General features: G+C 46.4%; 1 protein-coding gene across 5 annotated transcripts in view; it reads left to right on the forward strand.

The window, feature by feature from the left end:
* Window positions 1–13,201, forward strand: part of LOC144245930 (tonsoku-like protein) — a 74,163-nt gene that overhangs the window by 53,959 nt on the left and 7,003 nt on the right. For 4 of the 5 annotated variants that reach the window (XM_085572713.1, XM_085572712.1, XM_085572710.1 and 1 more), the window contains 3 exons: window positions 1,292–1,587; window positions 7,136–7,277; window positions 12,291–12,586. In XM_085572713.1, the coding sequence (XP_085428839.1) occupies window positions 1,292–1,587; window positions 7,136–7,277; window positions 12,291–12,586 (734 nt within the window). Of the gene's footprint in view, window positions 1–1,291; window positions 7,104–7,135; window positions 7,278–12,290; window positions 12,587–13,201 lie in introns of those variants that run through there. The other variant, XM_085572711.1, reaches the window with a different exon arrangement.

The raw sequence follows: 13,201 nt of genomic DNA on the forward strand, positions 1-13,201 counted from the left end.
AAAAAATCCCAATTTTTCCTCCCAAACCCCCATTTTTTCCCCAAAAAACCCCATTTTTTCCCCCAAAAATCCCAATTTTTCCTCCCAAAACCCCATTTTTTCTCCCAAAAATCCCAATTTTTCCTCCCAAAACCCCATTTTTTCTCCCAAAAATCCCAATTTTTCCTCCCAAACCCCCATTTTTTCCCCAAAAAACCCCATTTTTTCCCCCAAAAATCCCAATTTTTCCTCCCAAAACCCCATTTTTTCTCCCAAAAATCCCAATTTTTCCTTCCAAACCCCCATTTTTTCCCCCCAAAACCCCATTTTTTCCCCCCAAAATCCCATTTTTTCCCGCAAAAATCCCAATTTTTCCTCCCAAAATCCCATTTTTTCCCCCAAACCCCCATTTTTCCCCCCAAAATTCCCATTTTTTCCCGTTTCCCCGCAGCGCCGTGCCCGCGGCTGGCGCAGCTGCTGCGGCTGCAGGCGCCGGGCTGGGCGCTGGAAATTCCCAAATTTCCCTAAAATCCCCCCAAAACCCCATTCTTTCCTCCCAAAACCCCATTTTTTCCCCAAAAAATGCCAATTTTTCCTCCCAAAACCCCATTTTTCCCCCAAAACCCCATTTTTTCCCCAAAAATCCCAATTTTTTCTCCCAAAACTACATTTTTCCCCCCAAAACCCCATTTTTCCCCCAAAACCCCAATTTTTCCTCCCAAAACCCCATTTTTTCCTCCCACAATCCCATTTTTTCCTGCAAAAATCCCATTTTTTCTGCAAAAATCCCATTTTTCCTCCCAAAATCCCAATTTTTCCTCCCAAACCCCCATCTTTCTCCCCAAAATTCCCATTTTTTCCCGTTTCCCCGCAGCGCCGTGCCCGCGGCTGGCGCAGCTGCTGCGGCTGCAGGTGCCAGGCTGGGCGCTGCAAATTCCCAAATTTCCCCCAAAATCCCAATTTTTCCTCCCAAAATCCCAATTTTCCCCCAAACCCCCAATTTTTCCCCCCAAAACCCCATTTTTCCCCCCAAAACCCCAATTTTTCCTCCCAAAACCCCAATTTTTCCTCCCAAAACCCCATTTTTTCCTCCCACAATCCCATTTTTTCCCGCAAAAAACCCATTTTTTCCTGCAAAAATCCCATTTTTTCCCCCAAACCCACATTTTTCCCCCCAAAATTCCCATTTTTTCCCGTTTCCCCGCAGCGCCGTGCCCGCGGCTGGCGCAGCTGCTGCGGCTGCAGGCCCTGTGTGGGATTCTGGAAATTCCCAAATTTCCCTATAATTCCTATTTTTCCCGTTTCCCCGCAGCGCCGTGCCCGCGGCTGGCGCAGCTGCTGCGGCTGCAGGCGGCGGGCGCGGCGCTGGAGGTGCCGGCGGCGCTGGCGCTGCGGCGGGCGCAGCTGCGGGCGCTGCTGCGGGCGCTGCGGGCGCAGGAGGAGCTGCGGGAGCTGCGGCTGCCCCAGCGCCGCCTCGGCGACGCCGCCGGCCCCGAGCTGGGCCGGGCGCTGCGGGCGCTGCCGCGCCTCGCCCGCCTGCGCCTGCACGGGAGCTGCATCGGCGCCGCCGGCGTCCGCGGCATGGCCGCCAACGCTGGGACGCTGCAGGTGAGCCGGGAAAATCACAAAAAATGGGAAAAATCGCCCCAAAAATTGCTCAAAGAATGGGAAAAATACAGCCAAAAATGGCTCCATAAATGGGAAAAATACCGCCAAAAATGGGAAAAATATCGCCAAAAAATGGCTCAAAAAATGGGAAAATATCGCCAAAAATGGGGAAAATATCACCAAAAAATGGCTCAAAAAATGGGAACAATACCACCAAAAAATGGGAAAAATACCCCCAAAAAATGGGAAAAATATTGCCAAAAAATGGGAAAAATACCCCCAAAAAATGGGAAAAATATCGCCAAAAAATGGGAAAAATACCCCCAAAAAATGGGAAAAATATTGCCAAAAATTGGGAAAAATACCCCCAAAAAATGGGAAAAATCCCCCCAAAAAATGGGAAAAATCCCACAAAAAATGGCTCAAAAAATGGGAAAAATATCCCCAAAAATAGGGAAAATATCACCAAAAAATGGGAAAAATACCCCCAAAAATGGCTCAAAAAATGGGAACAATACCCCCAAAAATGGCTCCAAAAATGGGAAAAATATCACCCAAAAAATGGCTCCAAAAATGGGAAAAATATCACCCAAAAAATGGCTCCAAAAATGGGAAAAATACCGCCAAAAATGGGAAAAATATTGCCAAAAAATGGCTCAAAAATGGGAAAAATATCACAAAAAAATGGCTCCAAAAATGGGAAAAATATCACCCAAAAAATGGGGAAAATCCTCCAAAAAATGGCTCCAAAAATGGGAAAAATATCAACAAAAAATGGGAAAAATATCGCCAAAAAATGGCTCAAAAAATGGGAAAAATATCACCAAAAAATGGCTCCAAAACTGGGAACAATCCCCAAGAAATGGCAACAATCCCAGACAAAACCAAGCGGGAAACTCCCCAAAAAAGGCCAAATCGCCCCAAAAACGGCCGGAGCGGGGCCGAGCTGGGCCGGGCGCTGCGGGCGCTGCCGCGCCTCGCCCGCCTGCGGCTGCACGGGAGCTGCATCGGCGCCGACGGCGTCCGCGGCATGGCCGGCGCCGCAGGGACGCTGCAGGTGAGCGGGCAGGAAATGACAAAAAGTACTAAAAAATGGGAAAAATCGCCCCAAAAATGGGGAAAATATCGCCAAAAATGGCTCAAAAAATGGGAACAATACCCCCAAAAAATGGGAAAAATATCGCCAAAAAATGGGGAAAATATTGCCAAAAAATGGGAAAAATGTCGCCAAAAGTGGCTCAAAAAATGGGAAAAATATCACCCAAAAAATGGCTCCAAAAATGGGAAAAATATCACCCCAAAAAATGGGAAAAATATCACCAAAAAATGGCTCCAAAAATGGGAAAAATATCACCCAAAAAATGGCTCCAAAAATGGGGAAAATACCGCCAAAAATGGGAAAAATATCACCAAAAAATGGCTTCAAAAATGGGAAAAATATCACCAAAAATGGCTCCAAAAATGGGAAAAATATCACCCAAAAAATGGCTCAAAAAACTGGGAAAAATCCCCAAGAAATGGCAACAATCCGAGACAAAACCAAGCGGGAAACTCCCCAAAAAAGGCCAAATCGCCCCAAAACGGCCGGAGCGGGGCCGAGCTGGGCCGGGCGCTGCGGGCGCTGCCGCGCCTCGCCCGCCTGCGCCTGCACGGGAGCTGCATCGGCGCCGACGGCGTCCGCGGCATGGCCGGCGCCGCAGGGACGCTGCAGGTGAGCCGGGCAGGAAATGACAAAAAGTACTAAAAAATGGGAAAAATCGCCCCAAAAATGGGAAAAATACCCCCAAAAATGGCTCAAAAAATGGGAAAAATATCGCCAAAAGATGGGAAAAATACCCCCAAAAATGGGAAAAATATCGCCAAAAAATGGCTCCAAAAATGGGAAAAATATCACCCAAAAAATGGGGAAAATATCGCCAAAAAATGGGAAAAATGTCGCCAAAAATGGCTCAAAAAAATGGGAAAAATATCACCCAAAAAATGGCTCAAAAAGTGGGAACAATACCCCCAAAAATTGGGAAAAATATCGCCAAAAATGGCTCAAAAAATGGGAAAAATATCACCCAAAAAATGGCTCCAAAAATGGGGAAAATACCGCCAAAAATGGGGAAAATATTGCCAAAAAAAGGCTCAAAAATGGGAAAAATATCACAAAAAAATGGCTCCAAAAATGGGAAAAATATCACCCAAAAAAGGGGAAAATCCTCCAAAAAATGGCTCCAAAAATGGGAAAAATATCACCAAAAAATGGGAAAAATATCGCCAAAAAATGGCTCAAAAAATGGGAAAAATATCACCAAAAAATGGCTCAAAAAATGGGAAAAATATCACCAAAAAATGGCTCAAAAAATGGGAAAAATATCACCAAAAAATGGCTCCAAAAATGGGAAAAATATCACCAAAAAATGGGGAAAATATCACCCAAAAAAGGCTCCAAAAATGGGAAAAATCCCCAAAAAATGGCTCCAAAACTGGGAAAAATCCCCAAGAAATGGCAACAATCCCAGACAAAACCAAGCGGGAAACTCCCCAAAAAAGGCCAAATCGCCCCAAAAACGGCCGGAGCGGGGCCGAGCTGGGCCGGGCGCTGCGGGCGCTGCCGCGCCTCGCCCGCCTGCGCCTGCACGGGAGCTGCATCGGCGCCGACGGCGTCCGCGGCATGGCCGGCGCCGCAGGGACCCTGCAGGTGAGCCGGGAAAATCACAAAAAATGGGAAAAAAAACAAAAAAAAGGGAAAAATACCCCCAAAAAATGGGAAGAAAAAGGGAAAATTATCACCCAAAAAATGGCTCCAAAAATGGGAAAAATATCACCCAAAAAATGGCTCCAAAAATGGGAAAAATACCGCCAAAAATGGCTCAAAAAATATCACCAAAAAATGGCTCCAAAAATGGGAAAAATATCACCCAAAAAATGGCTCCAAAAATGGGGAAAATATTGCCAAAAAAAGGCTCAAAAATGGGAAAAATATCACAAAAAAATGGCTCAAAAAATGGGAAAAATATCACCCAAAAAATGGGGAAAATCCTCCAAAAAATGGCTCCAAAAATGGGAAAAATAGCGCCAAAAAATGGCTCAAAAAATTGGAACAATACCCCCAAAAAATGGGAAAAATATTGCCTAAAAATGGCTCAAAAAATGGGAAAAATACCCCCAAAAATGGCTCAAAAAATGGGAACAATACCCCCAAAAAATGGGAAAAATATCACCCAAAAAATGGCTCAAAAAATGGGAAAAATTCCCCCAAAAATGGGAAAAATAACACCAAAAAATGGCTTCAAAAATGGGAAAAATACCCCCAAAAATGGGAAAAATATCGCCAAAAAATGGCTCAAAAATGGGATAAATATCACCCAAAAATGGCTCAGAAAATGGGAAAAATACCCCCAAAAATGGCTCAAAAAATGGGAACAATACCCCCAAAAAATGGGAAAAATATCGCCAAAAAATGGCTCAAAAAATGGGAAAAATACCCCCCAAAAATGGGGAAAATATCGCCAAAAAATGGCTCAAAAAATGGGAAAATATCGCCAAAAAATGGGAAAAATATTGCCAAAAAATGGGAAAAATACCCCCAAAAATGGCTCAAAAAATGGGAACAATACCCCCAAAAAACGGGAAAAATATCGCCAAAAAATGGCTCCAAAAATGGGAAAAATATTGCCAAAAAATGGCTCAGAAAGTGGGAACAATACCCCCAAAATATGGGAAAAATATCGCCAAAAATGGCTCAAAAAATGGGAAAAATATCACCAAAAAATGGCTCTAAAAATGGGAAAAATATCGCCCAAAAAATGGCCAAAATATCACCCAAAAATGGCTCCAAAAATGGGAAAAATCCCCAAAAAATGGGAAAAATAACACCAAAAAAAGGCTCAAAAAATGGGAAAAATATCACAAAAAAATGGCTCCAAAAATGGGAAAAATCCCCAAAAAATGGGAAAAATATCGCCAAAAAATGGCTCCAAAAATGGGAAAAATATCACTCAAAAATGACTCAAAAAATGGGAAAAATATCACCCAAAAAATGGCTCCAAAAATGGGAAAAATATCACCAAAAATGGTAAAAATACCCCCAAAAAATGGGAAAAATCCCCAAAAAATGGCTCAAAAAATGGGAAAAATACCCCAAAAAAATGGGAAAAATATCGCCTAAAATGGCTCCAAAATGGGAAAAATATCACCCAAAAAATGGCTCCAAAAATGGGAAAAATATCACCCAAAAATGGGAAAAATAACACCAAAAAATGGCTTCAAAAATGGGAAAAATTCCCCCAAAAAATGGGAAAAATTCCCAAAAAAATGGCTCCAAAAATGGGAAAAATGAAATGGTCACTCAGGGGTCACTCAGGGTCACTCAGGGGTCACTCAGTGGTCAGGGGTCACTCAGGGGTCACTGGTCTCTCACTGGTCACTCAGTGGTCACTTGGTCATTCAGTGGTCACTGGTCACTCACTGGTCACTCTGGTCACTCAGTGGTCACTGGTCACTCAGTGGTCACTAAGTGGTCACTCTCTGGTCACTCAGTGGTCACTGGTCACTCGCTGGTCACTCTGGTCACTCTGGTCACTCAGTGGTCACTGGTCACTCAGTGGTCACTCAGTGGTCACTCTCTGGTCACTCAGTGGTCACTCACTGGTCACTCTGGTCACTCAGTCACTCAGTGGTCACTCACTGGTCACTCAGTGGTCACTCTCTGGTCACTCAGGCCCTGCAGGAGCTGGACCTCAGCCTGGCCCCTCTGTCCACTCCTGACCCCATTGGTCACTCAGTGGTCAGTGGTCAGTGGTCACTCAGGGGTCACTCAGTGGTCACTCTGGTCACTCAGTGGTCACTCAGTGGTCAGTGGTCACTCACTGGTCACTCAGGCCCTGCAGGAGCTGGACCTCAGCCTGGCCCCTCTGTCCACTCCTGACCCCATTGGTCACTCAGTGGTCAGTGCTCAGTGGTCAGTGGTCACTCACTGGTCACTCACTGGTCACTCAGTGGTCACTGGTCACTCAGTGGTCACTCAGTGGTCACTCTCTGGTCACTCAGGCCCTGCAGGAGCTGGACCTCAGCCTGGCCCCGCTGTCCACTCCTGACCCCATTGGTCACTCAGTGGTCACTCACTGGTCACTCTGGTCACTCAGTGGTCACTCAGTGGTCAGTGGTCACTCAGTGGTCACTCTCTGGTCACTCAGGCCCTGCAGGAGCTGGACCTCAGCCTGGCCCCGCTGTCCACTCCTGACCCCATTGGTCACTCAGTGGTCACTCACTGGTCACTCTGGTCACTCAGTGGTCACTCAGTGGTCAGTGGTCACTCACTGGTCACTCTGGTCACTCAGGCCCTGCAGGAGCTGGACCTCAGCCTGGCCCCTCTGTCCACTCCTGACCCCATCGGTCACTCAGTGGTCACTCACTGGTCACTCACTGGTCACTCACTGGTCACTCACTGGTCACTCAGTGGTCACTCTGGTCACTCACTGGTCACTCTGGTCACTCAGTGGTCACTCACTGGTCACTCTGGTCACTCACTGGTCACTCAGTGGTCACTCTGGTCACTCAGGCCCTGCAGGAGCTGGACCTCAGCCTGGCCCCGCTGGGCGACGCCGGCGGCCGCGCTCTGGCCGAGCTGCTGGGCCAGTGTCCGGCACTGGTCACTCTGCGTGTCCGGAGCTGCGGCCTGAGCCGGCCCTTCCCCCTGCCAGGTGGGTCATGGTCACTCAGGGTCACTCAGGGGTCACTCAGGGGTCACTCAGGGTCACTGGTCACTCACTGGTCACTCTGCGTGTCCGGAGCTGCGGCCTGAGCCGGCCCTTCCCCCTGCCAGGTGGGTCATGGTCACTCAGGGGTCACTCAGGGGTCACTCATTGGTCACTCAGGGTCACTCAGGGTCACTCATTGGTCACTCAGGGGTCACTCGGGGTCACTGGTCACTCACTGGTCACTCTGCGTGTCCGGAGCTGCGGCCTGAGCCGGCCCTTCCCCCTGCCAGGTGGGTCATGGTCACTCATTGGTCACTCGGGGTCACTCAGGGTCACTCAGGGTCACTCGGGGTCACTCATTGGTCACTCAGGGTCACTGGTCACTCAGGGTCACTCGGGGTCACTCAGGGTCACTCGGGTCACTCATTGGTCACTCAGGGTCACTGGTCACTCAGGGTCACTCTGCGTGTCCGGAGCTGCGGCCTGAGCCGGCCCTTCCCCCTGCCAGGTGGGTCATGGTCACTCAGGGTCACTCAGGGTCACTCAGGGGTCACTCATTGGTCACTCAGGGGTCACTCAGGGGTCACTCATTGGTCACTCATTGGTCACTCAGGGTCACTCAGGGTCACTCAGGGGTCACTCATTGGTCACTCAGGGTCACTCATTGGTCACTCAGGGTCACTCAGGGGTCACTCATTGGTCACTCAGGGGTCACTCGGGGTCACTCAGTGGTCACTCAGGGTCACTCACTGGTCACTCAGGGGTCACTCATTGGTCACTCAGGGTCACTCAGTGGTCACTCAGTGGTCACTCAGGGTCACTCACTGGTCACTCAGGGTCACTCATTGGTCACTCAGGGGTCACTCAGGGTCACTCAGGGTCACTCAGGGGTCACTCATTGGTCACTCAGGGTCACTCATTGGTCACTCATTGGTCACTCAGGGTCACTCAGGGTCAGTCAGGGGTCACTCATTGGTCACTCATTGGTCACTCAGGGTCACTCAGGGTCACTCATTGGTCACTCATTGGTCACTCAGGGTCACTCAGGGTCACTCAGGGTCACTCATTGGTCACTCAGGGTCACTCATTGGTCACTCATTGGTCACTCAGGGTCACTCAGTGGTCACTCAGGGGTCACTCAGGGTCACTCGGGGTCACTCAGGGTCACTCAGGGGTCACTCATTGGTCACTCATTGGTCACTCAGGGTCACTCAGGGGTCACTCAGGGGTCACTTATTGGTCACTCGGGGTCACTCAGGGTCACTCAGGGTCACTCATTGGTCACTCACTGGTCACTCAGTGGTCACTCACTGGTCACTCAGGGTCACTCAGGGTCACTCAGTGGTCACTCAGGGTCACTCAGGGTCACTCACTGGTCACTCATTGGTCACTCAGGGTCACTCAGGGGTCACTCATTGGTCACTCAGGGTCACTCAGGGTCACTCACTGGTCACTCAGGGGTCACTCGAGACAAAATTTTGGGGGAAAAATTGGAATTTCATGGGGAGAATTTGGGAATTTTGGTGGAAAAACAATTTTTGGGGAAAATCGAATTTTTGGGAAGAAAAAAATCAAAATTTTTAGGGAAAAACCTGGGAATTTCAGAAATAAAATATGGAAATTTTGGGGGGAAAATCAGAATTTTATGGGGAAAACATGGGAATTTTGGGGTAAATTTGGGAATTTTTGGGTAAATTTGGGAATTTTTGGGAAAAATCAAAGTTTGGAGGGTAAAGTGCTGGAAGTTTTAGGGAAAAAATGAGAATTTTATGGGAAAACCATGGGAATTTTGGGGGCAAAATGGGAATTTTGGGAAAAATTGAATTTTGGGGGAAAATACTAGTATTTTGGGGGGGAAAAAGTTTAAATTTTGGAGGAAAAAAATGTGAATTTTATGGGAAAATTTTGGAATTTTGGGGGAAAATTTTGGAATTTTGGGGAAATCCTGGGAATGTTGGGAAAATTAAATTTTTGGGAAGAAAAATCGAAATTTTGAGGGGAAATGCTGGAAATTTTGGGGAAAAATGCAAATTTCATGGGAAAAATGTGGGATTTTTTGGGGAAAATTTGGGAATTTCAGGGAAATCCTGGGAATGTTGGGAAAATTGAGTTTTTTGAGGAAAAAAATCAGAATTTTTGGGGGGAAAATGAGAATTTTATGGGAAAAAATGAGAATTTTGGGGGGAAAATGGGATTTTTTTGGGGGGAAAATTTGGAATTTTGGAAATTTGGGAATTTTTGGGGAATTTTGGGAATAATTCCCAATTGGCCCTGTCCTACAACACCTGGGGGGAAATGGGGAAAATTGGGGAAAAAGGAGAATTTTATGGGAAAAATATGGGATTTTTTGGGGAAAATTTGGGAAATTTGGGGAAATCCTGGGAACGTTGGGAAAATTAAATTTTTGGAGGAAAAAAATCAGAATTTTTGGGGGAAAAATGCTGGAAATTTTGGGGAAAAAATGAGAATTTTATGGGAAAAATATTGGGATTTTTTGGGGAAATTTGGGGAAGTCCTGGGAATGTTGGGAAAATTAAATTTTTGGGAAGAAAAATCGAAATTTTGAGGGAAAATGCTAGAAATTTTGGGGGAAAAAATGAGAATTTTACGGGGAAAAAATGAGAATTTTGGGGGGAAAATGGGATTTTTTGGGGGGGAAAATTTGGAATTTTGGAAATTTGGGAATTTTTGGGGAATTTTGGGAATAATTCCCAATTTTCCCTGTCCTACAACACCTGGGGGGAAATGGGGAAAATTGGGGAAAAAGGAGAATTTTATGGGAAAAATGTGGGATTTTTTGGGGAAAATTTGGGAAATTTGGGGAAGTACTGGGAATGTTGGGAAAATTAAATTTTCGAAATTTTGAGGGAAAATGCTAGAAATTTTGGGGGAAAAAATGAGAATTTTATGGGAAAAAATGAGAATTTTGGGGGGAAAATGGGATTTTTTTGGGGGAAAATTTGGAATTTTGGAAATTTGGATATTTTTTGGGAATAATTCCCAAATTTTTTCGCAGAGGCGACAGCGCTGCAGAGCCTGGCCCTGTCCTACAACACTTGGGGGGGGGAATTGGGGAAAAATTGGGGAAAAATGGGAATTTTATGGGAAAAATATGGGATTTTTGGGGAAAATCTGGGAAATTTAGGGAAATTAAATATTTGGGAAGAAAAATCGAAATTTTGAGGAGAAATGCTGGAAATTTTGGGGAAAAAATGAGAATTTTATGGGGGAAAAATGGGAATTTTATGGTTAAGTGGGATTTTTTTGGGGGGGAATATTTGGAATCTTGGAAATTTGGATATTTTTTGGGAATTTTGGGAATAATTCCCAAATTTTTTCGCAGAGGCGACGGCGCTGCAGAGCCTGGCCCTGTCCTACAACCAGCTGGGGGGGAATTGGGGAAATTGATGGGAAAAATGAGAATTTTATGGGAAAAATATGGGATTTTTTGGGGAAAATTTTGGAAATTTGGGGAAATCCTGGGAATGTTGGGAAAATTAAATTTTTGGGAAGAAAAATCGAAATTTTGAGGGAAAATGCTAGAAATTTTGGGGGAAAAATGAGAATTTCATGGGGGAAAAATGGGATTTTTTTGGGGGGAAAATTTGGAATCTTGGAAATTTGGGAATTTTTGGGGAATTTTGGGAATAATTCCCAATTTTTCCCCGCAGAGACGACGGCGCTGCAGAGCCTGGCCCTGTCCTACAACACTTGGCGGGGGGGATTGGGGAAATTGATGGGAAAAATGAGAATTTTATGGGAAAAATATGGGATTTTTTTGGGAAAATTTGGGAAATTTGGGGAAATCCTGGGAATGTTGGGAAAATTAAATTTTTGGGAAGAAAAATCGAAATTTTGAGGGAAAATGCTAGAAATTTTGGGGGAAAAAAAGAGAATTTTACGGGGAAAAAATGAGAATTTTGGGGGGAAAATGGGATTTTTTTGGGGGGAAAATTTGGAATCTTGGAAATTTGGATATTTTTTGGGAATAATTCCCAATTTTTTCCCGCAGAGGCGACGGCGCTGCAGAGCCTGGCCCTGTCCTACAACACTTGGGGGGGGGAATTGGGGAAAAATTGGGGAAAAATGGGAATTTTATGGGAAAAATATGGGATTTTTGGGGAAAATCTGGGAAATTTAGGGAAATTAAATATTTGGGAAGAAAAATCGAAATTTTGAGGAGAAATGCTGGAAATTTTGGGGAAAAAATGAGAATTTTATGGGGGAAAAATGGGAATTTTATGGTTAAGTGGGATTTTTTTGGGGGGGAATATTTGGAATCTTGGAAATTTGGATATTTTTTGGGAATTTTGGGAATAATTCCCAAATTTTTTCGCAGAGGCGACGGCGCTGCAGAGCCTGGCCCTGTCCTACAACCAGCTGGGGGGGAATTGGGGAAATTGATGGGAAAAATGAGAATTTTATGGGAAAAATATGGGATTTTTTGGGGAAAATTTTGGAAATTTGGGGAAATCCTGGGAATGTTGGGAAAATTAAATTTTTGGGAAGAAAAATCGAAATTTTGAGGGAAAATGCTAGAAATTTTGGGGGAAAAATGAGAATTTCATGGGGGAAAAATGGGATTTTTTTGGGGGGAAAATTTGGAATCTTGGAAATTTGGGAATTTTTGGGGAATTTTGGGAATAATTCCCAATTTTTCCCCGCAGAGACGACGGCGCTGCAGAGCCTGGCCCTGTCCTACAACACTTGGCGGGGGGGATTGGGGAAATTGATGGGAAAAATGAGAATTTTATGGGAAAAATATGGGATTTTTTTGGGAAAATTTGGGAAATTTGGGGAAATCCTGGGAATGTTGGGAAAATTAAATTTTTGGGAAGAAAAATCGAAATTTTGAGGGAAAATGCTAGAAATTTTGGGGGAAAAAAAGAGAATTTTACGGGGAAAAAATGAGAATTTTGGGGGGAAAATGGGATTTTTTTGGGGGGAAAATTTGGAATCTTGGAAATTTGGGAATTTTTGGGGAATGTTGGGAATAATTCCCAATTTTCCCCGCAGAGACGACGGCGCTGCAGAGCCTGGCCCTGTCCTACAACCGGCTGGGCCGGGCGGGGCTGCGGCAGCTCCTGAGGACGATCCCGGCCCGGAGCCTCCGGAGCCTCCGGAGCCTCGAGCTCGACTCCGTCCTCGGGGACACCCATGGGGACAGCGGGGACATTGGGGACACCCATGGGGACACCCATGGGGACACCCATGGGGACACCGGGGACATTGGGGACATCGGAGAGGACATTGGGGACATCGGAGAGGACATTGGGGACATCGGAGGGGAGCTGGCCCGGTACCTGCAGCAGGTATGGGGACATTGGGGACATTGGGGGGACATTGGGGACATTGGGGACATTGGGGGGACATTGGGGACATTGGGGACATTGGGGACATTGGGGACATTGGGGACATTGGGGGACATTGGGGGACACTGGGGGGACATTGGGGGACATTGGGGGGACATTGGGGGGACATTGGGGGGACATTGGGGACATTGGGGGACATTGGGGGGACATTGGGGGGTGTTGGGGACATTGGGGGGACATTGGGGACATTGGGGACATTGGGGACATTGGGGGACATTGGGGACATTGGGGGACATTGGGGGACATTGGGGGACATTGGGGACATTGGGGACATTGGGGGACATTGGGGGACATTGGGGACATTGGGGGGACATTGGGGACATTGGGGGGACATTGGGGGGACATTGGGGACATTGGGGACATTGGGGACATTGGGGGACATTGGGGGACATTGGGGACATTGGGGGACATTGGGGGACATTGGGGACATTGGGGACATTGGGGGGACATTGGGGACATTGGGGGACATTGGGGGACATTGGGGACATTGGGGGGACATTGGGGGGACATTGGGGACATTGGGGACATTGGGGGACACTGGGGGGACATTGGGGG

Source organism: Lonchura striata, chromosome 2 (genome assembly GCF_050655825.1).
Source record: "Lonchura striata isolate lonStrDom1 chromosome 2, ASM5065582v1, whole genome shotgun sequence".
Lineage (NCBI taxonomy): Eukaryota > Metazoa > Chordata > Aves > Passeriformes > Estrildidae > Lonchura > Lonchura striata.